At 42.6% G+C, this 27,128-nt stretch overlaps 1 protein-coding gene across 2 annotated transcripts; it reads right to left on the bottom strand.

Annotated features, from left to right (window-relative positions):
• Nucleotides 1-424: 424 nt before the first annotated feature.
• Zrsr2 (zinc finger CCCH-type, RNA binding motif and serine/arginine rich 2) lies at nt 425-25,429 on the bottom strand. Of its 2 annotated transcripts, XM_028887762.2 has the most exons (11): nt 25,097-25,429; nt 24,248-24,327; nt 22,660-22,741; nt 20,458-20,566; nt 19,611-19,697; nt 16,102-16,140; nt 15,263-15,381; nt 8,342-8,555; nt 4,696-4,751; nt 3,888-3,997; nt 425-1,336 (listed from the first exon to the last, which is right to left on the bottom strand). In XM_028887762.2, exons 1-11 carry the CDS (start codon nt 25,135-25,137, stop codon nt 804-806), a joined length of 1,470 nt encoding a protein of 489 aa, XP_028743595.1. In that variant the 5' UTR covers nt 25,138-25,429; the 3' UTR covers nt 425-803. The 2 variants fall into 2 exon arrangements, with proteins under 2 accessions (XP_028743595.1, XP_037055359.1); XM_037199464.1 differs by lacking the exon at nt 16,102-16,140.
• Between the last annotated feature and the right edge of the window lie 1,699 nt (nt 25,430-27,128).

Below are 27,128 nucleotides of genomic sequence, written 5' to 3'. Positions count from 1 at the left end.
CAACTGAGTGAAAAACATTAAAGCCATATGTGACTTTTGAGTTAAAAAATAAAGTGTGTCGGGCTGGAGAGATGGTCCAGTGGTTAAGAGTATTGGCTACTTCTTCTAGAGGATCTGGGTTTCATTCTCAGCACCTAAATGGCAGTTCACAACCATCTATAACTCCAGTCCAGGGGACCTGAAACCGTCTTCTGGTCTCCATGGGCACTAGGCATACAAGTGGTGCACACAAATACATGCAGGCAAAATACCCATATGCATAAAGCAAAAATAAAGGGACAAGAATAAAGGTGGGCCGGGCGGTGGTGGCGCATGCCTTTAATCCCAGCACTCGGGAGGCAGAGCCAGGCAGATCTCCGAGTTCCAGGCCAGCCTGGGCTACCAAGTGAGTTCCAGGAAAGGCACAAAGCTACACAGAGAAACCCCGTCTCGAAAAAAACAAAAACAAAAACAAAAAAACAAACAAAAAAAGGAATAAAGATGGCTCAGAGGGTAAAGATACTTGGTATGAAAGCCTCATGATCGCAGTTCAATCCCTGGATCTCACTATGTAACTGACCCCTGAAAATTGACCTCTGACCTCTGTACTTCAGAGAGAGAAATACAGAAAACAAAAAAATGCTAAAGCATTACTCCAGTATTAATGGATGCTCTCAAAGTTAGCATTACAAGTAATTTCATGTTATTATATATATAATTTATCAAAAAGTATGGTTTACATGATAGTGTTTGACTAGCCTTGTCAAACTATACAGGTGAGTAGCTGCCATAAAAAGACAGACTGATAGTTAAAAACACCAAGTTTATTTAGATTTGGGACTCTGAGTGTTTTTGTCTCTACTACCTGACTTCCTCCTGCTCTGACTCCTGGACCTTGATGAGCTCCGGCTCCGACTTCGGCTCTGGCTTCGGCTTCGGCTCCGGCTTCGGCTCCGACTCCGGCTCCTGCGGCTCCTGCGGCTCTGGCTCCAGGGTCCTGGACTGTGATCCCTTCTTCGTCCTCTGTTCAGGGAACTGCGCCTCTCACGACTTTTTGTCACGTGTTTGTGAGACTTCTTCCCCCTGTGATTACCACTGCTCTTCCTCTCAGACTCACCGTTCCTCTTGTAGGAGAGGTCTGGACTCGGGCTCCTTCGTCTTCTTGACCTGCCATAGTATTCATCGTAGTGGCTGGCCCTTTCCCTCCTCTCGAAATTCTTACCGAAGGAGGAGCTAGGCCAATCTGGAGACAGGTAGATGTCTCTATTAGCTTCCCTAAATTCATTGTTGGGATTTCTGAACACGTGAAGAAAGTTGCAGTGTTTTCCTCTTGGACACTGCTGTACTTCAAATAAGCCTGTGAGGGCAAGTGAAGAGGCAGTGGTTATCACTGGCATTATTGTAATTTCATTCTTTTTCTGAAATCAGAAGAGGAATTTCTGAAGTCTGAGTATGTCTGCACTGTTTCTTACAGTGTCTGATGTAGATAAACTGACGTCCTGATTTGTTGCCTACGGTTGCAAGAACACTCAAATGATAAAAGGTGCCCTAAAAAGGTCACAAACCAGTTTTTATTTTATTTTATTTTTTGGTTTTTTCAAGACAGGGTTTCTCTGTGTAGTTTTGGTGCCTGTCGTGGATCTCCATCTATAGCCCAGGCTGGCCTCGAACTCACAGAGATCTGCCTGGCTCTGCCTCCCAAGTGCTGGGATTAAAGGCGTGTGCCACCAGCACCCAGACACAAACTAGTTTTAATTACCTGTGCCTTGTGATGTCAGCAGAGTGCAAATGAACAAACGGTGACTACATCATCTACTGATTCAAGAACTGAACTTTGGAATCCTTTTATTAGCATTTTTCTGAAAGCATATGCTGCTCAGGAGAAGGTCCAACATGGGTGGGGGATCCTGCAATAGTCTTTACATAATAAGAACGTAATACCCGGGTATGACGGCACCCTTATGTTCACGGCCTGCGATGCATGAGGTCCTGTCTAACCACACAGACACAGAGAAAGAGAAAATAAAAAAGACAGACAACTTTTGTGGCTGAAGGTAAATAAAGTAAAACGATGAGCTAGCATTTGCAGATGACTTCTGTGATCAGGTACTGGTATATATAATCAATCAAGAATTTCTATAGCTGAATAACAAAAAGATGTAACATGATTTAAAATGGGCAGCTATCTAAACAGAGATCTCTCCAAAGAAGATACACCAGAAGTCAATGATAAGGAAACAACAGTTATTAGTCACTGAGAAAGATACTAAAGCTGTTTATATTTTTGTGATTGATGTTGTTTCTAATGAAATAAGACTCCTGGTTTGGAGGTTTCAAAGTTATACTCAAGCATATCACTGGAATCACACCGCGTCTTGAGGAACTAGCAAAACTAAATGCCTATAAAGAGAATATACTGCCATGAACTCCTGTTCATCTGCCTAACCCTTAAACTTAGAGTATAATGGTGGTTCTTGTTTTTCAAAGCAAGGAATTCTAAAATTCCATACACACACACACACACACACACACACACACACACACACACACACACACACGTTTTTTCAAGGCATTTTTCTGTGTTAACAGCCCTGGCTGTCCTGGAACTCACTCTGTAGACCAGGCTGGCCTCCAACTAAAATCCACCTGCCTCTGCCTCCTGAGTGCTAGAATTAAAGGTATGCACCACCACTGTCCCAGCCTTTTTATTTATTTTTAAAACTTTCTAAGGTTTATTTTATGTATATGAGTGTTTTGCCTGCATTTACATATGTGTACCATGTCCATGCCTGGTGCCCATTGAGGTCAGAAGAGGGTGTCAGAATCGCTAGAACAGGAGTTATAGCCAATGATGAACCAATATGTAGGTGCTGGGAACTCAACCTGGGTCCTCTATAAGAACAAGTGCTCTTAACCACTGAGCCATCTCTCTAACCCCTCATTTTTGATAACTGTTAGATTAATTAATCAATTAATTACTTTATTTATTTCAAGAAAAGGTCTCACTATATAGCCCAAGCTGGCCTTTAACTCACAATCCTCCTGTCTTGGCCTACCCCCAGTTTTGGAACTGAAGGTAAAACCATCCATGCCCATCATAATTTTTTTTTAAATGACAGCATCCATTAAGAGAAGGTTGCTAAAGACTTAGACTTGCTTGATTAAAAAACAAAAAACCTGAGCAGGAAGTGCAGCGAAACACAAGGAGAAGGCCGAAGTACACCCCTGAGGTATTAGAGCTTCGTCTCTTCACCTGGGGAACTTCCATACCGCTCTGGCTAAGCATACTTTTAGAAATCAGAAAATGATTAGACCTTCAACGCGGCTGGTTACTCTCTGCAGCGCTGAATCATTTCCTGGTTTGGCTGCCGATCTCAGATGAGTCAGTGTAACTGAGAGCACCCGATGTACAACTTAACTGATCTACACCTACTAATGGTCTCAAATGCACAGAGCATGACTTCAAGTAATGTGGGGAATGTTAGCCACGGGTAATATTTGTGGTGTTGAGGATGGAAGATTCCTTAGGGATCGAGGCTGAAACAAATAGCTCAAGTAAGGAGAAGCAATGAACAGAAAACGCCTTCAATCTGTGACACGGATAATGTGCGTATCTTTAGTTTAGACACTGCATTGTTACACACAGAACCCAGGACTGAGGACCTGAAGACTGAAATTCAAGCAGCAATTCTGTCACCAACATATTGTGAGCTCAGTCCTTCCATCCATCTAGTGACCCACAGGCCTGTACAGATCTAAACTGTGGTGTCCTTTATATAACCACCCTGCTCATCTGTTGTATGAAACAAAAACTGCACTTCATCCCTTCAAAATACTGGTTTCTTCCTATGAAGATTCCTTTGTGTAGTACAGCAGTGGGGGAGGGGTGCCACTACATTGGCTTTTACCACAAATTGCCATTTTCCACCGGGTCACTGGGCAGAATTCGCACTGAAGCTGTCGTCCTGCATACCATCGTCCATTAAAAAGAGAAAAAGCTGCTTGACAGTCTTCTTCCCTTGGAAGCAAAAATCAAAGGTTGTGCTTTTAACTCTCATAGGTAGAGCAAACCTATTCTGAATTAACCCTCTTGTCCAATTACTGTAGGACTACCAAGTTCAGTTCTTGTATCGCCTAGGAAGTCTTCAGAGCATTCAGGTTCCCACAGCCTAGTTTATTCAGGGACCTTTGTCATTAACTCTGAAATGTTTCGTCATATGGAAATTGGCTGGAGTCAAAGCTTCTTAATGTGCAAGATTAGACCATTAAATCTGCAGAAGTGTTTCCCCCTGTTAGGCCCCATGCTTTCTCAGCTAGGACTGCTATTCTTCTTATTACAATGGCTAATTGAAGCCATTAGCCGTGGCACTGCTCAGAGAAATGGTAATGCATGCAGGAATGATACAGAACCTCCATTACTAGCTGGTCAAATGCACACTATTTGGAGCTTTAACTCCTTGTACCTTAGATAGGTATTGCCTACTCTATTCTAATGAGCCCTTTTTCAGTTTGTATTTTAGTTGTGAAAATTATACAAATATACAAAGAATGAAAAAGTGTATTTTTAAATCTTGCCTATTTCTCCATGAGCTCTTCATATTGACATTTTGAAAAGTATCATGCATAGGAAAGCTACATATTCAGTGATATCAAAGAAACACAATATACCGCAACTATGATGAAACATGAAGATGCATGTATGTTCGTAATACTTACGACTGGTACTGAACATACACATTGCCCCTCAGATGAGGTTCCAAGTTGCAGCTGACCTAAGGAACAAAAAAGAATGCTGTCACCAAAAGAAAAACTTTTCAAAAGAAGCCAACCCTCAAATGCATTTTGTTCAGGCTAAATAGTCCCTCAACGAGTTCACAATAGGCCAACATGCTTTCTTATCAAGTCAAGCTGTATCTAAGCACCTAACAACACTGCAGACCTCAACTGCCTGATCTCTGTTGATCCTGGTCTGCCGATTTGAAACCCTGAAATGCTTCAGAGACATAAAAACAGAATACAAGGGTTGGAGACATGACAGTTAAGAGCACTTGTTATAAGGGTGTTTCTGCTTGGACTATATATGTATATTATGTGTAGACTTGTACAGACACATGAACACACACAGGCATGCATACATTATGTATGTGCTGATAATAAATATGTCACTTACATAAATATACTAACCAAATAGTATATATAATAATTATGTATGGGCTGGAGAGATGGCTCAGAGGATAAGAACACTGGCTGTTCTTTCTGAGGTCCTGAGTTCAATTCCCAGCAACCACATGGTGGCTCACAACCATCTGTAATGACATCTGGTGCCCTCTTCTGGCCTGCAGGTGTACATGCAGGCAGAACTTTGTATACATAATAAATAAATCTTTTAAAAAAATAATTATGTATATGTATACTAATTCAGGTGTATCTAACATAAATAGCCTCCTGTGAACCACATGTTCACAGTTATGAATGTGGCCCAACACAAAAAAATCACAAAGTTAATTAAAACATTTTGGTTTTGCTTTGTAACTTGATTGCAGTTCTCAGGCATGAACTCAATGGATGACATGTCACAATGTCAAAAATCTGGACACACGTGCTGGTATTGCTTTGTACCTTTAAAATTTTTAAACTTTTTTTTTGAGACAGGGTCTCTCTATATAATCCTGGCTATCCTGAAACTCACTATGTAGACCAGGCTGGTCTCAAACTCACAGAGATGCACCTGCCTCTGCCTCTCAAGTGCTAAGATTAAAGGAGAGCTCCACCATGCCTGGCTCTAAAATTTCTTTATAGATGGTATTCTTTATCTTTTTCAAGATGTTAACACAAGCTTAATGACTCAACTCGTATATACTAGACATATCAAATCATCATATTTATGGATCTGCTCGTGACTACCCATTCACAAATCTGTCTCTGTAGGTGTTAAGAACCACTATGGTCTTCATAAACAGGAGCGTGCTGATTTATAGGTCTCCACTTCACTAGGCAGCGCACAAGCCGCTCTCAGAAGTTGTACTAATATATATCTTCTGCCTGACCTTGAAATTAATAGAATTTATACCATATAGGTATGAATAATATCTCATTTTCATGTATTGTTCCTACTATAAGTAGGGTTAAACAATTGATCATTGCCTTCAAAAACAATAAATTTGATTTATATAAAATGACATATAAAAAGGTCCTTAAATATTCCTATGATGCCAGGTGGTGGTGGCACACACCTTTAATCCTGGCACCCGGGAGTTTGAGGCCAGCCTGGTCTACAGAGCTAGTTCCAGGGCAGCCAAGGCTAAACAAAGAAACCCTGTTTTGAAAAAAAAAAAGAAAGAAAAGAAAATATTCCTACTAGTGTTTAGCTTTTAACTTCAGAATGAAGTTACGTTTTGCTTTAGGGTGTTGTTATTAGAACATCTGAAGGGAGACAAGATCGTACTCAATTTGTAATACCATCTTTAGAAAGAAGAATCAAGGGCCTTAGGAGTCCACATCAACCATGCCCAGGAACCTTAAAATTCATTTTATTTAGTCAGGCTTGGTGGCACATGCCTAAAATCCCAGTAATAGGAAGGTGGAGGCAGGAGGACTACTGTAAGTTCTAGGCCAGTCTGAGCTACAAAAAAATGAAAAGTGATACAGCACTTTTGCCCAGAATGTAGAAGGCCCTAGATTCAATCCTCAGAACCATGTAACAACAACAATATTAATAATTTAGTCCCATGGTTGCCAAAGACCTACTGATTTTCCATAATAAATTCAATGTTCTGATCATTTCTGCACCACAAATTTACTAAACAGCTTTCTTTTCATTCGTCGATATGATTAGCATGAGCCCTATCATCCTATTTGCTTTCTAGGAAAAAAAAAAGTTGTGGTGAGTGGATGCAGCCTGCTACATGTAATAATGCAGCTTCCACTAACCTCCCTGAAAGCCAGCATCCCTACCCCACTGTGCTGGGGACAGAACCCAGAGCCTTGAACAAGGTAAGCAGTCTGTGGCTCAGCTACCAATCTCAAGTTCTGAACACAATTTCACCATTACCACTTCACAGAAGCAGGATCCAGGGGCCCTTGAGGGAAACCACTGATGTAAGCCAATCTCACCGTTCAGTTACGGCACGCAGAGATAAAGCAACATCTGGAGAGCAAACACTCTGCCTCCTTAGCTGGAGTTTGCTTCCATGTGGAACAATGCAGACATGACCACAGTTAGTGGTTATCATTTGCTCTTAGCAGTGAGAAGCCAGGAAGGCATATGCCACAGGAATAAACGTTTGGAGAGAAATTGTCATTTGTTTACACTTTCATGTGTATGTGCACGCCATGTCATGTCACAGCGTGAATGTGCAGGTCAGAAGAGAGTCTGCAAGCGTCAGTTCTCTCCTCCTTCCACCATGTGGGTCTTGGAGATTGAATTCAGGGTGTCAGGTTTGGTGGCAAGTGCCTTTATTCACTGAGCCATTTTGCCAGCCCAAGAGAAAAACAAATTTTTATTTCTATTTTTTAATTTAAATTTTATTTTTTTAAAAAAGCCTACCCCCCTCCCCATTTACTCCCCCTATTCCACTTTCCCTTTTCTCTCTTTATAACACTATGTACTATTTCCCTTTCCTTGGAAAACAAATTTTAAAGAATATATTTTAAATCTGGAAAGCAAATTGTAATTATTTCTTTTATCTATGGCGCATGATTATTCCAACTCTATACTTTCATTTCTGACAGCAAGAAAAAGAAAAAAAAACCTACAGCTTTATTCCTACTTTTCTCCAAAATAAGAAACATTTCCCTTGTCCTCATAATATAAAGTCATTCAGGTTCAGATATGATCAAATCACAGGCAAGCAAGAGGCCTACATATTGGGATTCACCCAATGAGCCCCAGGAACAGCAGCAGACATATCTCACCTTACGCAGTGAGTGAAACAGAATGACAGTTTCTATAACACCATTCTGGGCACTAAAAGAGGGAAGGAAGGGAGCCATGTCCATCACAAACAGCAGCTAACTGAAGGTTGGATGGCTAGGTATAGCAGGCCTGACAATGAAGTCAACTGCTGGAAAGTGCTGCATCACAAAGGCACTGAATAAGGTCCCTTTCCAACCCAGGCTCTAGCATTCCAAATCCATGCTAACACATGTTTGTGATATCCTCTGGCATCCACATGGCACTGGCCAGAGTGGGGGTGGAAGGGAAGACAATCGAGTGACTTTAACAAATACTGGCATGCTCAGCCGTAGGTCAGGCATATACTGGCACGTGACTCCACCTAAGGAACAGCCGGAGCCCTAGCTCTGCCCTGTATCCTGGATTTCAGGAGAACGTGTGTCTGGTCCCTTCCCAGCCTGTGCACACCTTAAACTGAATCACTTTTCCCACGTTCTTGAACTCTGGTAGGACATCGTGATAGAAGTCTAGGAACTGCTGGTAGGTCTCTTCTTCACTGTATTCCAGGCTTGAATCAGGGTCATAGTCATCCCTCCTGCACTGCTCCATTCCAAATGTTGTAAACATGCTCTTAATAAGCAAGGTGGGACTTGATGTGGGGAAGTTGTGTTTACGTGAACACCTGCAGAAGAAAGCAAACAAATTCATTTGCCCAATAACTAAAAACCAGACATTAAAACCTTACCATATTATCATCTTTCTTTGTAGCCCACTGGACCTGGTATGTACTGGAGGTTAATGTTAGAACTTCAGAACACTTTTGGGCTTGCAGCCTCACAAATTACCTCTTTTTTTTTTTTCAGACAGGGTTCTCTGTGTAGCTTGCGCCTTTCCTAGAACTCACTCTTGTAGCCCAAGCTGGCCTCACACTCACAGAGATCCGCCTGCCTCTGCCTCCCGAGTGCTGGGATTAAAGGCCTGCGCCACCACTGCCCAGCTAAAAGCTTACCATCAACCCTGAGATCAAGAATCAAGTAACATGGTTGTTTAGACTTAACTGTAAGATAATGAACACTCTTGCATGCCCAGTTACAGCACACAAGAAAACTGTCCTAAAACTGTTTCTCATTGACTTCAAGATTGGGAATGGTTTCTACGGGCATATGCCATTCAGGAGCCTTTGAATATATTCAGAAAGATTTCTCCATGTTGAGTCATAGGGAAAGAAGGCCCAATAGTGTGACAGATTACAGTGATGGGAACAAGATGCTACATAGGAGATCAAGGTGAGAATTAGCAATAGAATTTTGCTTGTATACCATTTTCAACTGATTTACATGCTTAGGGAATATAGTAATGTGGACCAGTGAGACAGCCCAGTGGGTAAAGCACTTGCTACATAAGCCTGGTGATACGGATTGATCCCTAAATCTATATATTCCTCCCTTCCTCCCCCCCCCACTCACTCTCTCTCTCTCTCTCTCACACACAAATAATAATTATAATAATGATTAATAACATTTTTTAAGCTGGGCATGGTAGTGTACACTTTTAATCCCAACACTCAAGAAGCAGAGGTAGGCGAATCTGAGTTCCAGGTCAACCTATTTACATAGCAAGTGCCATGCCAGCCAGTGTTCCAAGGTGAGACACTCCCTTAAAAATAAGTAAATAAAATAATTTTAAAATTCAATTTTTAAAAGAGACAATAGGGCAATGTAAATTTTCTATTTACTCAAGTCTTGTCATTTTATCTACATATAGCATTTTAACGTTTTCATGCATTTTTTTTATATCTTTTCCACTCTGATCCTTAATAGCCTGGTGGGACAGATGGTACTAGTAGTTTACTTTGCCAAGTGTGATAGTTAATGCTCATTTTCAACTTGACAATCTAGAATCACCTGAGAAAGGAGTCTCAGTGAGGGGCTGTCTAGACTAAGGTTATCTTCTGAAAATGTCGGTGAAGGATTGCCTTGCTACTTGAACTGATGTAGGAAAACCCACCTTAGTCCTGGGTGGGACGAGCCCCTGGGCAGGGGATCCTGAACTAGAGAAAACGGAGGTCGAACAGCACAGGCATGCAAGCATTAAAGCACTGCTCTCTGATCTTGACTGTGGTGGTGATGTGACTAGCTGCTTCAAGTTCCTCCCACCTTGGCTTCCCAACAATGATGGACTATCACCTGGAATTGTGAGCCAAATAAATCCTTCCACAGCAACAAGCAAAGAGTCCAAAACACAAAGGCAGCTGAAACCTAGAGAAGCGTACCTCCTCAAGTCATGTGACTGAGAAGAGCCTGACCCTAGAGATCTGGGTTAATCTGGCATGTGGTCATTATAGAATATAATAAATGAAACCGAATTTTTATTCACTGAAGGTACCTAATAATATGAAGAACAATTTCTTTTCATAGTTTAAAATGGACAAGGTTAAGTTGACTAGGTTATTGCAGAGTAATTTTGAAGAAAATCATATATATGAGTTCACGTACTTATTTACTCCTTTCTCCCGAAGTGCACTGGTGGGAGGGGCCACACAGTTCAAAGTCCTAAATAAATTTTTCCTGCTTAGGTTTCTAATTAAAAATCAGTAAGACAGGGCGGTGGTGGCACACACCTTTAATCCCAGCACTTGGGAGGCAGCCTGGTCTATAGAGTTCCAGGACAGCCAGGGCTACACAGAGAAATCCTGTCTCGAAAAATAAAACAAAACAAAACAAAAAAATTGGGGGGGGGAGGACAGGGGAATCTGTGGCTGATATGTAAAATTAAATCAAATTATAAAATTTAAAAAATCGTTAAGACAAACTTAGGGAAAGAGAAACTTAGGAAGAAAGTTATAGAGTAGGGAATACTGCAAGGGACAGAGGTCTGGACAATGGCCATCCTGGTCTACACAGTGAGGTTGAGGCCACCCTGGACTAGAGTAAGACCCTGTTGCAAAAACAACAAAGTTGTAATTAAGGTGTCTCTGTAGCCTAGTACCCAATTAATGCTGCTCTTAACCTTAGTCAGAGAACTTCTTTTTGTAGCGGACAGTGGTTAATAACTGGCCAAAGTGTTGAGGAAAAAAAGTGCCTGTTGAATGCTCACCTCTAAACTGCTACAAGGCCCATGGAGGAATGGAAAAAAATGTAAGAGCTGATGGATGAGATTGAATGTGGCGAACACTATTTCCTGGACAAAGCATGGCCACTGCAGTCATGAACTCAAAGTATCTATTGTTACCTTTGCAAAATGTGGTAGTTCCAATCCGAATGGACCCAAAGGCTCATGTATTTCCATATAGGGACTACTATGTCTAGTCCCTAGTTAGTAGACTGTATAGGGAAAGATTAGGAGGTGTAGTCTTGTTGCAGGAGGTATGTCACTGAGGATGGGCTTTGACGTTTCAAAAGCCCACACTAGGACCAGTCTGTCTGTCTGTCTCTCTCCCCAACCCCTGCCCCCAATGGCCTCTGGATCAGGATATAAAGCTCTCAGCTACTGCTCTAGCACCATGTCTGTCTGCTTCCCAACGAGATGATAATGAACAAAACCCTCTGAAATTGTAAGCAAGCCCCTAATTAAATGCTTTCTAAGAGTTGGCTTGGCTTGGTCATGGTCTCTTCACAGCAATAGAATACTAAGACACAAGGCCTGCATAAAAGCAAGCCCATCAACATTCTAGCATTGATAGAGGTGAGGCACTTAAGGCCTGTCCCTAGAGGTAAACAGCTGCTGGGGGTAGGGACTTCCAGGATGCAGCTACTGGTAAGTTGCCAATGACGCAGTAAATAACCTTGCATATTCAAGCCACACTAATTAAACTTGGTGGATTACTTAAATAAGAAAAGACATGAAAACAGGAGGAGAATATACTGGGAAGAAAGGATCCAGGGGGAGTGGGAGGGAGATGAGAGGGTAATGGAGGTGAATATGACCACAATACAGTTTAGACATGTATGAAATTGTCAAAGAATTTAAAAAAACAACAAAACTATAACCAAAAAGTTTAACAAGCAAAAGCAAGCATCCAAAGACATGTTTATGATAAGGAAGTGTTTCTCTGTCTGGCATAGTATTTATATACTTGTAATCCTAGCTACTCAGGAGTCCGAGACAGGAAGATGACAAGTTTGAGTTCAGCCTGGATTAGACTAAGACCTCATTTTTTTTTAAAAAAAAGGAAAGAAACAGGTGTTTCTCTGGCATCTGACATACCTTAACAGATGATCCTGCTATGTTATTTGGAGCAAGTGATCCAGACTCTCCACAAGAGGGAAACAGAACAGTCTATTTGTCTGAAAGGATGGTGTTGGCTTTCAATACCATTAATTTCACACAATTTAATGCAATTAATTACTTGAACAATGCAAATAGCCAAGTTGTTCTCACACTTTGATAGTTGTGATGGTAAAGTCTCATATGCCTATGACAATGATAAGAAACAGTCACAAACTAATTTGACTATGGTCTGTATTTTTTTTGGAATGACTGTCAGAGATGGAATCTGGCAGGCCACTCACTTTTCCACAAGGAATTATCTGGCCGGTATTCATAAAACTATTTAATACACCTGTCCTCTCACAACCAAGAGGAGAATCCTGAATCTGGCTTCCCCAGGTCTTCCATTTCAAGGAAATTAGAGATGCATCATAAAGGAGAGCACCTGAAAAGCCTTAAAGGCAGCTTGGCTCAACTACCCACGCAAATGGAGCTGAAAGTGGGGCTCGTTGATCTCGGGAAGGTCATCTGTCCACCATCTCTCTTTAGCGGGAGGTGTTTTATACAGCTCAGTATTTGTTTTGTGAGTGGTTGCGCCCAGGCCACAGCCCAAGTAGGAAAGTCAGAGCAGCACTAGGAGTCAGTCATCTTCTCTCACCATGAAGATCCAGGGGTGGGAGGGAGGCAGGTCGCCAGGTTTGCGGCAGGCCCCTTTACCCACTGAGCCGTCCATCTCACTAGCTCTTAAGCAGATCACATTTTACTATTTCTTCTTGAGACTGCGTTTTCTTTAGAAAAAATGTTCCTAAAGGTACCAAAGGAAGGGTAGCCTCCTTTCCTCAGTATTGCAGTTCCTCAAAAGAGGCCTTTCTACTTCTTACCAAATTCCGAGTCCTTCCACAGATATTCTGGCCATCCACAATTCCAGCCATCAAATCCAATACCTGAAAGCATCTCAAAACTAGACTTACCCTAGCCTCTGAAATTCTCATTTACTCAATTTGAGGTGAGATTGATTGATTTTGTTTAGCCTTTTTTCTTTTTACATGATTTCATTATGTATCCAGGGTTGAGAACTACTATTCTCTTTTAATTTTTAAAAATTTTAATCTTATTTATGAGTACTTGTAGAAGGGCATGCATGAGTACAGTTGCCTGCTGAGGTCAAAGAACAGTGTCAGATCCCCTGAAGCTTGAGTCATTTTGAGCTGCCTGATGTGGGTGCTGGGAACTGAACTCAGGTCCTCGGAAAGATCAGTACATGCTCTTAACTGCCAAGCCATCTCTCCAGCCCAAAACTATTATTCTTAAAAAATACAAAATAAGCTGGGCCTGGTGGCACACAACTGTAATCTCAGCAATTAGGAGGTGGTGGCAAGATGAGCAGAAGTCCAGAGCCAATCTTGGCTACAAGGCCAGCCTGAGCTCCAAGAGACTCTCAAGAAACCAAAAGATTATTGGGTGTGGTGGTACACACCTTTAATCTCAGCGTTCGAGGCAGAGGGAGATGGATCTCTATGAGTTCCAAGCCAGCTACAACAGTAAGACCTCAAAAAAAAAAAAAAAAGAAAAGAAAAGAAAAGGAAGATTCAGATTATACCTTCTCTTCCACAGAATGGGTACATAGAAATTAGATTGTGCCTCAGACAGATTTGTTTACCATTACATGGCAGCACACACCTTTAATCCCAGTACACGGTAGGCAGAGCCAGGCGGATCTCTGTGAGTTTGAGGCCAGCCTGGTCTACAGATCGAGATCCAGGACAGGCACCAAAACTACACAGAGAAACCCTGTCTCAAAAAACCAAACAAACAAACAAAAAAACAAAAAAAAGAAAGTATTTGCTTACTTTGACTTATAAACAAAGTCATATTATAAACCATCATCATTACCTGGCATATAGTTTTCAACTATTTGCTAAATGACTGAAGATATCAATACTGTTTCCCTGTACCTTAACTTTAAAAAAAAAAGGAGGGTAGGAAACATGAATGTATCAGAAAATGGCAACAGTAACAACAGAAATAATGAACAATGAAAATTAATAGCCATGTGTCCAGCCCTATCTATTCCCCATGCTCATCCCATTTAAGGAGTTTCAGTGTCCTCAAAAAGGTGGTATTTTTTCATCTTTATTTCATAGATGAAGGAATTAAGATGTAGAATTTAACTTTCCCACAGGCCACAAAAGCCAGTTTTTTTTTTAACTCAAAGAGTCTGTTCCTAAGTCTGAGCATATTGACCAACAGCAGTGAATTAAAAGTTTATTCCTCTACTTGCTACAATCCTGTCTTTCACAAACGTCCCTATACCCATGCCAAACTGGAAAAGACTACTTGGGCTACAGTTTACCCTTGAAAAGGTATTTCTGGCTACTCTAATCACTTCCAACATTTAATTTTCCCCATCCAAGTTGTCCTCTGGGGACTCATGGGAGCATGGAAGAAATCAACAAGCAAGCAATCTTCCTTAAGTCTCACTGGGCATACAAACCACACTTAAAGGCAGGCCTCATGTTCAGCAGTAGATGGCCAACACAAAACAAACTCAGTGGGATTTTGGGAGGGGGTTTTTGTCTCATAATGCTTTGTCTAGGCATTTTTTTTAACTTGCACGTCTATTGCTTATATATTTTGGTGTTTGGTTTTGTGGTTTTATGGGATTTCTGTGTGTGAGAATGTTTCTCTACATCTGTATCTGTTCTTTTCTTTGGCTCTTTTTTCCTGTTTGTTTGTCCTGTTCCGGTTTGTTTTTATTTGGTGTTTAGATGTCTGTCTGGTTTTTTTTGGAGCTGAGGATTGAACCCAGGGCCTTGTGCTTGCTAGGCAAGCGCTCTACCACTGAGCTAAATTCCCAACCCCTGTCTGTTTTCTGATGAGAGACAGAAAGGGTGTGGATTCTGGTGGGTGGGGAGGTGGAGAAGAATCTAAGAGGGAGGGGAAACCATGATCAGAATGTATTATATGAAAAAAAAATCTGTTCTCAAGTAAAAAGAAAAAGAAAAAAGGTCTTCCTATAGATATGGAATGCAAAGGATCCACTTGGTTAAACCTATCTAGTGAGCAGGGCAAAGAAGCACCACATACCTGATGGTGAACATTTCATACTGAAGCCTATGCCTCTTCCAAAACCCCGACACTTTCCATCATTTCATTCTGGCACAAAGCAAAATCCATTACCTATCGCCAAATCTGCAAGCTCCCGTCTTACTGTAGAATGGACAATTGGCTCGATCTTTCTCCAGTACTCTTATATCCGTGGGCGGTTCTGGGTTCTGCCAGGTGCCACCATTTTCCAACTGTTAAAAATAACCATGACTTTATTGGTGATGTAAAAGCACATGAAAGACTGTTCGTCCAAATAGTCAAATAGTTTAATCAAGAACAAAAATGGTTTCATTTATAGACATGCATAGTTAAATTATAATAAGGAATCAAGACCTTATAGGCAATTGTTCAGAAACATGAGCTGTACTTCTCTTTTAGCTCCCAGGCATTTTCCTTGACTGGGGGTTACTTAATGTTACCAGATGCAGTCACGAAGGTCTTCTTTCTATCCATCTATTCTGAAAGGGTCCACGGACGTAGGGAGCCACCAGAAAGAAGTACAAGTTACTCTGAATCAAGGTGGGGAAACCATCCATTTGGGGCCAGTAGTATGTGATGTCACTTACATACATTTTTAAGGACTTGATACAAGCATAGCCTAAGGAAGGGGTGATTCAATACCATCATCAACTGTCTTCTGTTGTTACATAGCTGAAGGGTTACAAAAGTGATTCCAGGTATACAGAAGTAATCAAACCAACCTACCACAAAACTCATGTCATTGGAACGATTGTTCCTAATGAAATATCAATTGACCTCAAAATCATTCTTTAAGGCAGTGTCTCTCTATGTAGCCCAGGCTGGCCTCAAATTTGTGGTCATTCTCCTCCTTCAGCCTCCCCAGGGCTAAGACGACTGGAACGTACCACCTCTACCTATCTCAAAGTCTTAATGAAAGGTTTTGAAAATACCTCATTTTCAGCCTGATCCAGCATCTTCTGCACAGCTTCCTATAAGTGGTGCAAACATAGGACTAATGAAAACCAGGATGTCAGCTAAGTCATGTCTGCTTTCTCTAGTTATGACTCTCATGTACGACAACACACACCTGAACACACATACAAAAGGCTTCTGATTCTGATTTCCTTTCTAAGCATATATCTTCTAAAAAGCTTTCAAAAGATATATAGCTTAGAATTTTTATTCAAATGCAAAATTTGAATAGAGCACATTGCAAATATTTAAGTCATAATAGCTTCAGTAACATATCTATACATAAAGACCATATTCTAATTCTTGAGATATTAATGACTATCTTTTAAAAGTTGAGTTAAACATCACAAATATTTAACAGAAGCAAAAACATGACATGATGAGCAGTAGTTAGGATTTGGGAGAAATTTCAAACCTTCAGTAAAATAAAGGAAGTCCAACAAGGTAGCAATAAATCTCTAACTAGTTGGATTTAAATACATACAGTTAGGTAACTTAGCATCTTAAAACCATACATACAACTGTATTTAGCTGCTTCTTTGGTAAGTCTACCTGGTCCTGGCAACTTAAAAGTCACTGGAGCGGTCAGGTGTGGTGACACATGCCTTGGATCCCAGGATTCGGAAGGCAGACGCAGGTGGAGCTCTGAATTCGAGTCCAGCCTGGTCTACAGAGTGAGTTCCAGGATGGCCAGGGCTACACAGAAAAGCCTTGTCTCCAAAAAAACCAAACCAAACCAAACCAAAAACAAACAAACAAACCAAGTCATCGTAGCATAATGTGATCAAAACAGGTTCTTTTGGGTTTGGGTTTGGTTGAGGGTTGGAGATCAAACTGAAGGTTTTACTTTTGCCACCGGCCAAGCAGAACTCTTGATCTCCTCCATCCATTCACCCTCATCATCTAAACCGAAATATCCTCAGTAACTGGCACTGCCATTTTCCCATTTGTTTAAAAAAAAACGAACAAACAAAAACAACACCTAAAAACATGACTTCCATTCCCTTCCTTTTCCTTCTTCCTCCCATGCAATTTGCCACCAAGAGTCCTGTTAACTGTGTGCTCATGTTTGAAGCTCTGTCCTCATCCAAACCACCATTATCTCCTACCCAGATTATAATCGGTCGTCCTGTTTCCTCTCTGGCCCCTGTTCTTTGTAGAAAAAAAGGATGATCTGTTGGAGGTAACATTACTAACAGGATGAACTCACTCATTGTTTTACAACTCTCATCACAGTATGGAAAATAAAACCAAACTCCTTTAACTATAAGAGGCTCGTGATCCTCCTGCCTCCGCCTCCTTCAGCAAATCCCACGGAGTGCGACACCGACACAGTGAGCCTGGGCTCACATAACCTGGGCACACAGAGACTGAAGCAGCAAGCACAGGGCCTGCGTGGGTCTTCACCAGAACTTCTGCGCATGTTATGGCTGTTAGATTGGTGTTTTTGTGGGACTCCCAACAGTGGGAGCGAGTATACCTCTGACTCTTTTGCCTGTTCCTAGGACTCTTTGCCTCCTATTGGGTTGCCTTGTCCAGCCTGGAAGAGAGCTTTCGCCCTGTCTTACTGTATCTTGTTTTGCCCTGTTTGATTCTTGGCTCTTAGAGGCCTGTTCTTTCCTGAAGAAGAAACTGAAGGGGCATGGATCTGGGGGAGATGGGGAGGGAAGGGAAGGGAGACTGTGGTCTAGACGTACTGCTTCAGAGAAGAATCTATTTTCAATTTTAAAACAAAAACCTAAGAGGCTCTGCATGTCCTGCCCCTTCTGATCCTACTTCTCCCATGCCCTTTCCCCAGTCTCCTCTGTTCTCTAAGTTTCAGGTCCCACCACGATCCTTCCTCCCAATATCCGTACACTCAGGTGTAATTATCTCAAACACCACTTCCTCAGAGATTTCCTTGGCCGGGTAATCTAAATAAGAATCTCGATGCCCATTATTCTATCACACCACTCTCCTCTATTTCTTTATAGAACCTAACATTCTTACTGTATGAAGTGTTTTGCTGACTTACCCTCTGCCCTCCCATCTAGAAAAGTCACTCAAGGAGAGCCAGAGAAACAGACATAGCATATTCCCTTGTATATGCTTAGAGTGGAATTCATTTTACCTACTTCTCCTTAGCCAGACTCTCTTTAAAACAAGAGCATTTAGAAGAAGCCTTAGCTTTTACCTGATCCCTGAAAGTTGAAGAATATTCTACTGTTAAAACAGGAACTAATTCATCTCTGTAAAATACCGACAATCCAAACAATTGTTGTACCCCTAACATCCCCATCTGGATATTGCCTCATCTGGAAGGTACTCCTCAAACAAGGGTGCCAAAAACCTGCATTGGAAATGCAGTCTGAGACAGAAAACTAGTTGTGGAGACTGCTGATACCTTTCCATGACTAGAATGTACACACATTCTAAGATGAGTGACTATGGAAATGTCATGCCATTCAAATTTGGTGATGCTAAAGAAAAAAAGAATAAAGAATATCCTCATGAATCAGTCAAGGCAAGAAGAGCTATGTTATATTTGAAATAAATACACTGTTGAAGACCAGCAGGACAACAAACCAAGCTTATAAAGAGAATCCCAGAAAATGTACAGGAGATATACATATACAATACAGAATTTCTTTTCTTTTCTTTTTTTTTTTTTAAAGCAATGGTGGGGATTATTAAGGAAAGGCTTTTAACACAGATTTAAGCATAAGCATTAAGAGACAGGGAGAGAAACATGTAAGAAAAGGACAGTAGCATATGTCCTAGAATGGGCACAGGTTTCTCAAAGGGATGGTCCTCTAGAATTTTGTAAATGACTGTCATTTGCTTTGACAACAAAATTAGACAGAACACCAGATTCAGTAACAAAACTATTTAATTCCTTAATGTCTAACATCCTGATTCTGTTAAACTAATTCTTGCTGAGACGCCATTAGCTGTTAAGTCTCTTATGAATTAATAAGTGTGGAAACTTCAAGATACTATTCTTCTGTGAAAGTCAACACATATACAACAGAACCATAGAAAAGTTAACACTTGCTACAGAGCGATACAGAGTGTAAAACAGGGCCAGCCGCCCGGTTTACAGAAATGTTTTACTAGAACACAGGCACGTCCATTCATATACATACGATCTGTGTCTGCTTTAGGGTGCACTGGCAGAGCTGGATGTCCACAGAAGCCATACAGACATCACAGCCTAAAATATTATCTGCCCCTTAAGGAAAATGTTTACCCATCTCCAACCTAAAAGGTAAGGTAACTTGGGTAAAGGAATCTGCCATTGCATGACCCAAAGAAGAGAAACATATGGAAGCTAGTCTAGTATATTTCTAACAAAAACTGATACTTTCCAAATGAACAGAGAACAAGCAAAAAAATAAAACCAAACCCAAGCCCTGACATGCCCACTGCGGATTCTGCACACCCTTCCCATGCACGCGTGCACACTAAGAAGATACGCAGGGCTCTATCCTCCTATGACAGAAGTCACCTCTCTTTCTCTCTTCTCCTGTTGTCTCTGCTCCTCTTCCTCTCGCTCTTTCCTCTGCTGCTCTTCCCATTCTGCCTTTAACTTTCTCTGTAAAGGAAAAAAGGGAAGGTAATTATTTTTTCAGTCACATTGAAGAACACATAGCCTACAGAGTAATGACTGAAAAACTTTAGAAACACAGGTCATTGAAAAGAGACAATATCAGGTTTTTTTTTTTAAATGTAGCTCCCTCCCTTTCTGTTTACACAATGTTGAGGAGAGAACCTAAGGCCTTGCACATGTTCAACAAGAGCCTGTCACTGAGCTCTATCCCCAGCCCCAAGAAAAACAACTTCTTCTAAAAGAGATGGTATTTGTGTGTGAGTGTCCCTGTGACATATGTGCATGTGAGGGTACACACGCAGAGAAAGAGCATGGGACCCCTTGGAGCTCAAGTTAGACAGTTGTGAGCCACCATATGGGTACCGGGAAGGAACAAACCCAGGTCCTCTGGAAGAGCAGCAAGTGAGTATTCTTAACCACTCAGCTATCTCTCCAGTCCCATAACTAACAACTTTTTTAATTTAAATTTATTTTATTTTATTTTATGTGTATTGGTATTTTGCCTGCACGTAAGTATGTGTCTGCACCATGTGCATGCCTGGTACCTCAAAAGCCAGAAAATCCCCTGGAACTGGACTTGCGGATAGTTGTGAGCCACCATGAGGGTGCTAGGAATCAAACCCAAGTCGTTTAGAAGAACCACCAGTGTTATTAACTACTGAACCATCTCTCCTGATAAACAGCTCTTGATGAGACTCATTTCCGTTAAGTACTTACTCAGGTAACTGGCTAGTTAATACTCTACCTCTTGTTCTTCCTTCCGTTTTCGAGCTGCCTCTTCTTTCCTCTTCTTTGCCCTGAATTCTTCTTGTGCCTTCTCTTCCCTCAGTAACCATTCTTCATGTAATCTTTGCCTGTTAATATAATGATGTAGTCAGTAACAACAAATGGGAATTAATCTAGAATGTATGAAAGACAGGAAACCAAAATATGACATGAAAATCTTAAGGTTATTTTCTATAAAGCAGTGAAGAGGTATGGCTTTTGAAAAAGCAACTACCTTCCTGAACAGAAATAAGTTACAATTACTACTTGTACCTTTCAGAAGCATTTATGGCTATGACATCTTTTCTTTCTATAAGGAGGTAACAGTGATTTTCATTTCAGGCAAACATTTCAAAGCAACATCTATGGGAATTTTCACATTCGCATAGCATTATTCTTCCTGAGCATTCTTTCCCCACAAACATTACTATTTCCTCCTCCTCTTCTTTTGGTTTTTTGAGACAGGGTCTCTTCCCTATGTAGCCCTGGCAGTCTTGGAACTCACTATGTAGCCCAGGCTGGCCTGGGACTGGACGATCTGCCTGTCTCTATGTCCCCAGTGCTAAAATTAAAGGTGTGCACCACATCTGGCTAAATCTACATTTACTAATTTATTTTTATAACTTTTCATCTTGTCCTAAAACTTTCATTTGTATACGTATGAACATTTGCTGGCATGTAAACATAGGTATCACATGCATGCCAGAAGAGGCCAAAAAAAGGGATCAAATACCCTGGAATAGAAGTTATAGATGACGGTGAGCAGCATATGAATACTGGGAACAAAACCTGAGTCAAAGTGCGTGCTCTGACTCAGTGAGCCTTCTCTCCAGCTCCCTTAAAACTTTCATTTTAAAGACATGCTCACAACTAACAACCTAACTTTTTTCCCAGCAGCTTAATGTTTGAGGGCAAATCACAGGAATCCCTTAACTCTATGGAATAGAAACTCAAAGGTTACAGAGAATGATGCCAGGATTTTTTAAGCTGTTAATTATGAAGCTGAATTTTTAAATGCATAGAATAGCCAGGTGGTACATGCCAAGGATCCTAGCAATTGGAAGGCTGAGACAGGATTACAAGTTCTAAGCTAATTTGGTCTTACATAGCAAGACACTAGCCCCCCCCAAAAAAAACCCAAACAACACCTTCCCCCAAAAAGGTAACGTTACCATAAATTGCTATGTCCCAGGCATCCAATAGCACAAGCTTCTCATGTGAAATCTTCATTGTCAATTTGGAATCATCTAGAAAACACTGCCCTGGGCATGTCTATGAGAGAGTTCCAGGGCCTATTAACTGAGGAGGGAAGACTTGCCCTAAATATGAACCCATCTTGTAGACTGGGCTTCCTGGCTGAGTAATGAGGGGAAAGGGAAAAAAGAAACTGAGCACCTGCTCCTTGACTAAAGAAACAATTGTAGCCAGGCTGTGGTGGTGCATGCCTTTAATCCCAGCACTTGGGAGACAGAGGCCAAACTGGTCTACAGAGTAGCCAGTTCCAGGACAGCCAAGGCCACAGTGAAACCTTGAAAAGCCAAAAACCTATTTGTGTACACACACACACACACACACAAATGAAAAAAAAATAGAGACAACTGGAACAGCTGTTTCTTATTCCTACTGCCACAGCAAGGGTAGCTCTTGTTACCACACTCTCCTCACTCTGATGAAGTAGAGAGGATTAAAAATTATGAATAAAGAATTATGCTACAACCATAGTGCCATTAGAATTAGGTCTTTGTGTCAACACTAAAATATACGTATGTTTATTTTCCAATTAGAAAAGCAATGAATAATACTTCCCCTAAAAAAAAAGTATGATAGCACAAGCCAGTAATTCCAGCATTGGGTAGGCTAAGGCAGGAAGAGGAGATCAGCCTGGAAAAGAAAGAGAAAAGAGAGAGGGAGGGAGAGAGAGAGGGAGAGAGGGAGAGAGGGGGAGGGGGGAGAGAGGAAGGAAGGAAGGAAGGAAGGAAGGAAGGAAGGAAGGAAGGAAGGAAGGAAGGAAGGAAGGAAGGAAGGAAAGAAGACATCTAATTTTAACCTGTCAGCTAGAGATACAGTTTATAAGAGGTAGTTTTTACAAGATTTTATACAAAAAGCCTTTTACTAGTCGGTAATGACAGAAAATATAACCATAAACTAACAGTTCACTTTAAGTGTTTCAGTTAGTCCTGACCTCTCTTCCTCCATCAGTCTTTCTTCTTCCAATCGTTTTTCTTCAGCAAAAGCATCTTCTTCCTCCTCTTTCTGTGACAATTCTGTAGAAATTCAGATGTTTTATTAAACTGAGTCTTTATTCACGGAAATGCATAAATCTTTCATCTGTACAATTATAGTAAAAACCTAAAATTAAGGCAGTGTCGCACGCCTTTTATCCCAGCACTCAAGAGGCAAAGCACACGGATGTCTTAGTCTGAGTAAATTCCTGGTCAGAGCTAGAGATCCTACCTCAAAAAAAATAAAAATATCTTCAAAGGAATAGCAGCAGTAAGCCACCATGTGGGTAAGAAACCTTCATCCTCTGGAAGAGCAGCCAGTGTTTTTTTTAACTTTCATTCTTCTCTCACACATTACATCCCAAGGGCAGTTTCCCCTCCCTCCACTCATCCCAGTCCCTTCCCTGCACCTCCTCTCCTCCCCAGATCAACTCCTCCTGCATCCCTGCAAAACACAAATCAAAACAAAACAAAAATAAATAGATAGATAAATAAATAAATAAATAAATAAATAGAAAAAAAAGAGCAGGCCTCCCAGGGATATATATCCCCCAAACAAGAAAGAGGGTTTCTCTGTAGCCCAGGCTGGCCTCGAACTCACAGAGATCCGCCTGCCTCTGCCTCTCCAGTGCTGGGACTAAAGGCGTGCGCCACCACCGCCACTAGCTGCAGCCAATGTTCTTGCAACCATCACTCCAGTCCTACATTATTTTTTTTAAACCCATGGTTCCATAATGATACTCAGGACATGGCTGTGCAAACGATTTGCCAAATTTATATGAAGCAGGAATATTTAAGTGTCCTATTTTTTTTCAACTTTGTGTACACATTGGAATATTTTCAAAGTAAAAACATGGTGAAATAGTTTCAATAGAAGAAAACTATCTTCTATTCAAAATTTAAATTTGAAGTGGGGGAAAGCAGTGATAATGGAGACAAATGAAGTAAGCTTAAGAAATTGCTTAACAGCTCATCTTCAGGCTGAAAGGAAAGGGATGTTGTCATCAATAACAACAGTTTACTGCTGTTTTTCTTTTCATCCTTGCCCTTACATCCTGTCTCTCCTGGACTAGTCCTTTCTCAAATGCTGTGAAGCACAGTCTCTCATACCAGTGGTGTGACTGGCAGCCATCATAACCTAGAACTACTGTGTGATTTCAACCCTTGGCCTGCATTGGTAAGTACTAATTTTATAAACCTACTGAATTTATAAATCTAAAACATAAAGATCAGGTCCTGTCACGTGAAAGCCAAACAGCATGGTGTCAGGTTTGTGCAGGAAATTGCATGGGCTGGGGATGTCACGCTCAGCTGGTAGAGTGCTTGCCTAGCATGCAGAAATAATCAGAAGCAACCTGGCATGGTGGCCGCATTCCTGTCACCCCAGAACAGGGGCGATGGAGGCAGGAGAATCAGAAGTTCAAAGTCATCCTGGGCTACAGAGCGAATTTTAAAGCCAGCCTGTTTGAGGCCACATCTCAAGCAGGAGTGGGGGTGGGGCAGCAGAGGGAAGAATTTCATACCCAGAACAAAGAAGGCCTCTCCTACCTGCATCTCTCAATCGAGCAAGCTCCTGCCGCCGTTTCCTGCGTCTCTCCTTCCTCAGGAAAGCCCTGTACTGCTTATGGCTGGAAGATTGGAAAGCACACACGGGCTGTGAGCTACCGCGCACAGGGTGCAACACTCTCAGCTCCGGGCCTACCAAGGACAGCGCTTCGGAGGCGGAGGACGCGGGTGGGCTTCTCTTGCTGCAACCCCGACTCCCGCCATTCCGTCCCGCCCCCCTCCATCTGCTCCCCTCCTCGCCCCCCCCAACCATAGCTGCCCAGACTTCTCGTGCAACCCGACTCCGCCATTCCGTCCGCCCCCCCTCCATCTGCTCCCCTCCTCGCCCCCCTAAACCATAGCTGCCAGACTTCTCGTGCAACCCCGACTCCCGCCATTCCGTCCCGCCCCCCCTCCATCTGCTCCCCTCCTCGCCCCCCCAACCATAGCTGCCCAGGACTTCTCGTGCAACCCCCACTCCCGCCATTCCGTCCCGCCCCCCCATCTGCTCCCTCCTCGCCCCCCCCTCAACCATAGCTGCCCAGGACTTCTCGTGCTGCAACCCTGACTCCCGCCATTCCGTCTCGCCCCCCCAACCCAACATCTGCTCCCCATCCTCGAACCCCCACTCCGAACCCATAGCTGCCCAGGACTTCTCGTGCTGCAACCCCGACTCCCGCCATTCCGTCCCGCCCCCGCCCCCCAACCCAACATCTGCTCCCCCTCCTCGCCTCCCCGAAGCCATAGCTGCCCGGGACAGTCAGGGATTCTGGCCAGAAGCGGATTAATACTCGTCCCCACGCGCGCGGCGGCGGCCTAGACGGCCTCAGCTCATCATCTGCTGTGCTATACCTCATTTTCTCGCGGAGCGCAGTCGGCCCGGACTCCGCCATGTTGCCGCCTTCTCTCCCACAGCAAGGGCTGAGCGGAAGTAGCCTCCCAGATGACGAGCTCTGCCGCCCACTCAGCGCAGCCACCGGGGCGGGCCCGAGACAGAGGGAGGGAAGTTTCCTCCCGCCCCTAGTCAGGCAGCCACCGAGGCCTGAGGAACTCTTTCCTCACCGAAGCCGCCTCCGGAGCTCTCCCTCCACCCGCAGCTCCGGCCTCGGCTCCTCAGTGCCTCCTCGCCGCTTCAGCACCACCCCTCGCCAGCTGCGGCATCAGACGGGGTCCTGAACTCAAGGAGTTAAAGCCAGGCCCCGCCCCCTGCCCCGCCTCTTTCAACTCTCAACTCTAAATTCCAGCCCGCGCAGCCTCGCCTGGTTCCTCGGACACGCCTCCAGGCCCTGCCACTCTCTGCGGCTCCACCTATCAGCGCCTCAGGCACAGCGCAAGACCCCGCCTCCTCCTTGTCGCTCCGGGGGGCTCCAGCTGCAAAGGTGTCAGGTTTGTCACCTAGTTGTTTACTCCCGGGACACAGAGAGGGACTGACAGTTAGGTTATAAGGTGCAGGTGAAGGTGATTTATTGCTCCGGCGCTTGAGTTGAGCTTGGAAGGAAGATGATCTTTACCAAGGGAGGGAAGGCCAACCTGAGCTACCTGAAACCATGTTTTAAAAAAAGAAAAAAAAATTGAATACTCTATCACAATAATCTAGGTAGGGTGTGATGTGGAATTTGACTGAAAAAAATAAAAATAGGGCTGGCAAATGGTTAAGCAGGTAAAGGTGCCTGCTACCAAGCCTGAGGACCCGAGTTCAATCCCCAAAGACCCACAAAGCAGGAGAAAAAAATGGACTCCCACAAATTGACCTCTTACTTTGGTATGCACACCTACACACGCTCCCACACAAAATAAATAAATGTAAAAACAAAAAAGAAAAAGAAACCCTTGCTAGTAATAAAGTCAGAAACAAGACCAAAAAAAAAAAAAAGAATAAATGTTTCTACTAAACACACATTAACACAATCTTTTGGAAGAATTGTGCCTTGATTTATCTTTGTACAAAACAAACAAAAACAGGCTTTTATTCACATTTCATGAGCAGTCTTCTCAGGTAGGAACAAGTTCTGATAACGGGAAGAGACCCCTACTTGCTAGACATAAGCACTTTTTAAGGACTTTGATGACAAGTCCCACAGGAAGATCTTCAACATACAGGGATCCTTGTTGAGCAGTTTGGACTTCTCGCCTTTGGGGATATCGATCCATATCTCCTTCACTTTCTGTAGCAACTTGTTGCAATGTTTATCAAAGGCCTTTACCTGAGACGGGAGATTCTTGTTGGGACCATTGATGAACACTTGGTTCCTGGGCTGTTTTCTCTTTGTTTGGTTTGGTTTTGTTTTGTTTGGTTTGGTTTGGCTTTTTTGAGACAGAGTTTCTCTGTGTAACAGCCCTGGCTGTCCTGGAACTCACTCTGTAGACCAGGCTGGCCTCAAACTCACAGAGATCCTCCTGCCTCTGCCTCCCCAGTGCTGGGATTAAAGGCATGTGCCATCACTGCCGGACTGGAAACATTTTATTATGAAGACTGCATAAGATGTTATACTGAAAGAAAAAGTCCAAGACCAAGTTCTCAGCACAAAAGAGATTTATTTGCCCCAGAAGGACAGAGAGCAGGAAATAAGAGATAAAGACAGGACATAGCGGACAAGGGAGAAAGGGAAGGGAACAAGGGAGAGGAAGAAGGGGTATTTGTCCCAGAGTGGGACAAAGGACTGCCTCCGGATAGAGAGGAGACAGATGTGGCACATAGGCAAATGGCAGTTTATAAAGGTACAAGGGGAAACCCTGTGTTAGGGTGAGGCGTTTAATTTTGATTGGGCATGTTAATTAGGTGAGCCAAAGGAGGCTTTTGATTGCTGGCCTTCAATACGGTAGCTGGAACTGGGTGGTCAGCCACAGGAGGAGGAGTAGCCAAATAAGAGAATGGCCTTGGGGG

This window comes from Peromyscus leucopus, chromosome X (genome assembly GCF_004664715.2).
Source record: "Peromyscus leucopus breed LL Stock chromosome X, UCI_PerLeu_2.1, whole genome shotgun sequence".
Classification (NCBI taxonomy): domain Eukaryota; kingdom Metazoa; phylum Chordata; class Mammalia; order Rodentia; family Cricetidae; genus Peromyscus; species Peromyscus leucopus.
This window is presented reverse-complemented; position numbering and strand designations above follow the sequence as displayed.

What these genes read in the sequence shown, in the direction of transcription:
- Zrsr2 (XM_028887762.2), bottom strand. Translation starts at nt 25,137, where the DNA reads ATGGCGGAGTCCGGGCCGACTGCGCTCCGCGAGAAAATGAG. An exon ending in AGACTGATGGAGGAAGAGAG is followed by an intron (nt 20,567 to 22,659) that starts GTCAGGACTAAC and finishes TTATATTAACAG; the next exon opens with GCAAAGATTACATGAAGAAT. An exon ending in AGGAGAAGAGAGAAAGAGAG is followed by an intron (nt 16,141 to 19,610) that starts GTGACTTCTGTC and finishes CACCACTTATAG; the next exon opens with GAAGCTGTGCAGAAGATGCT.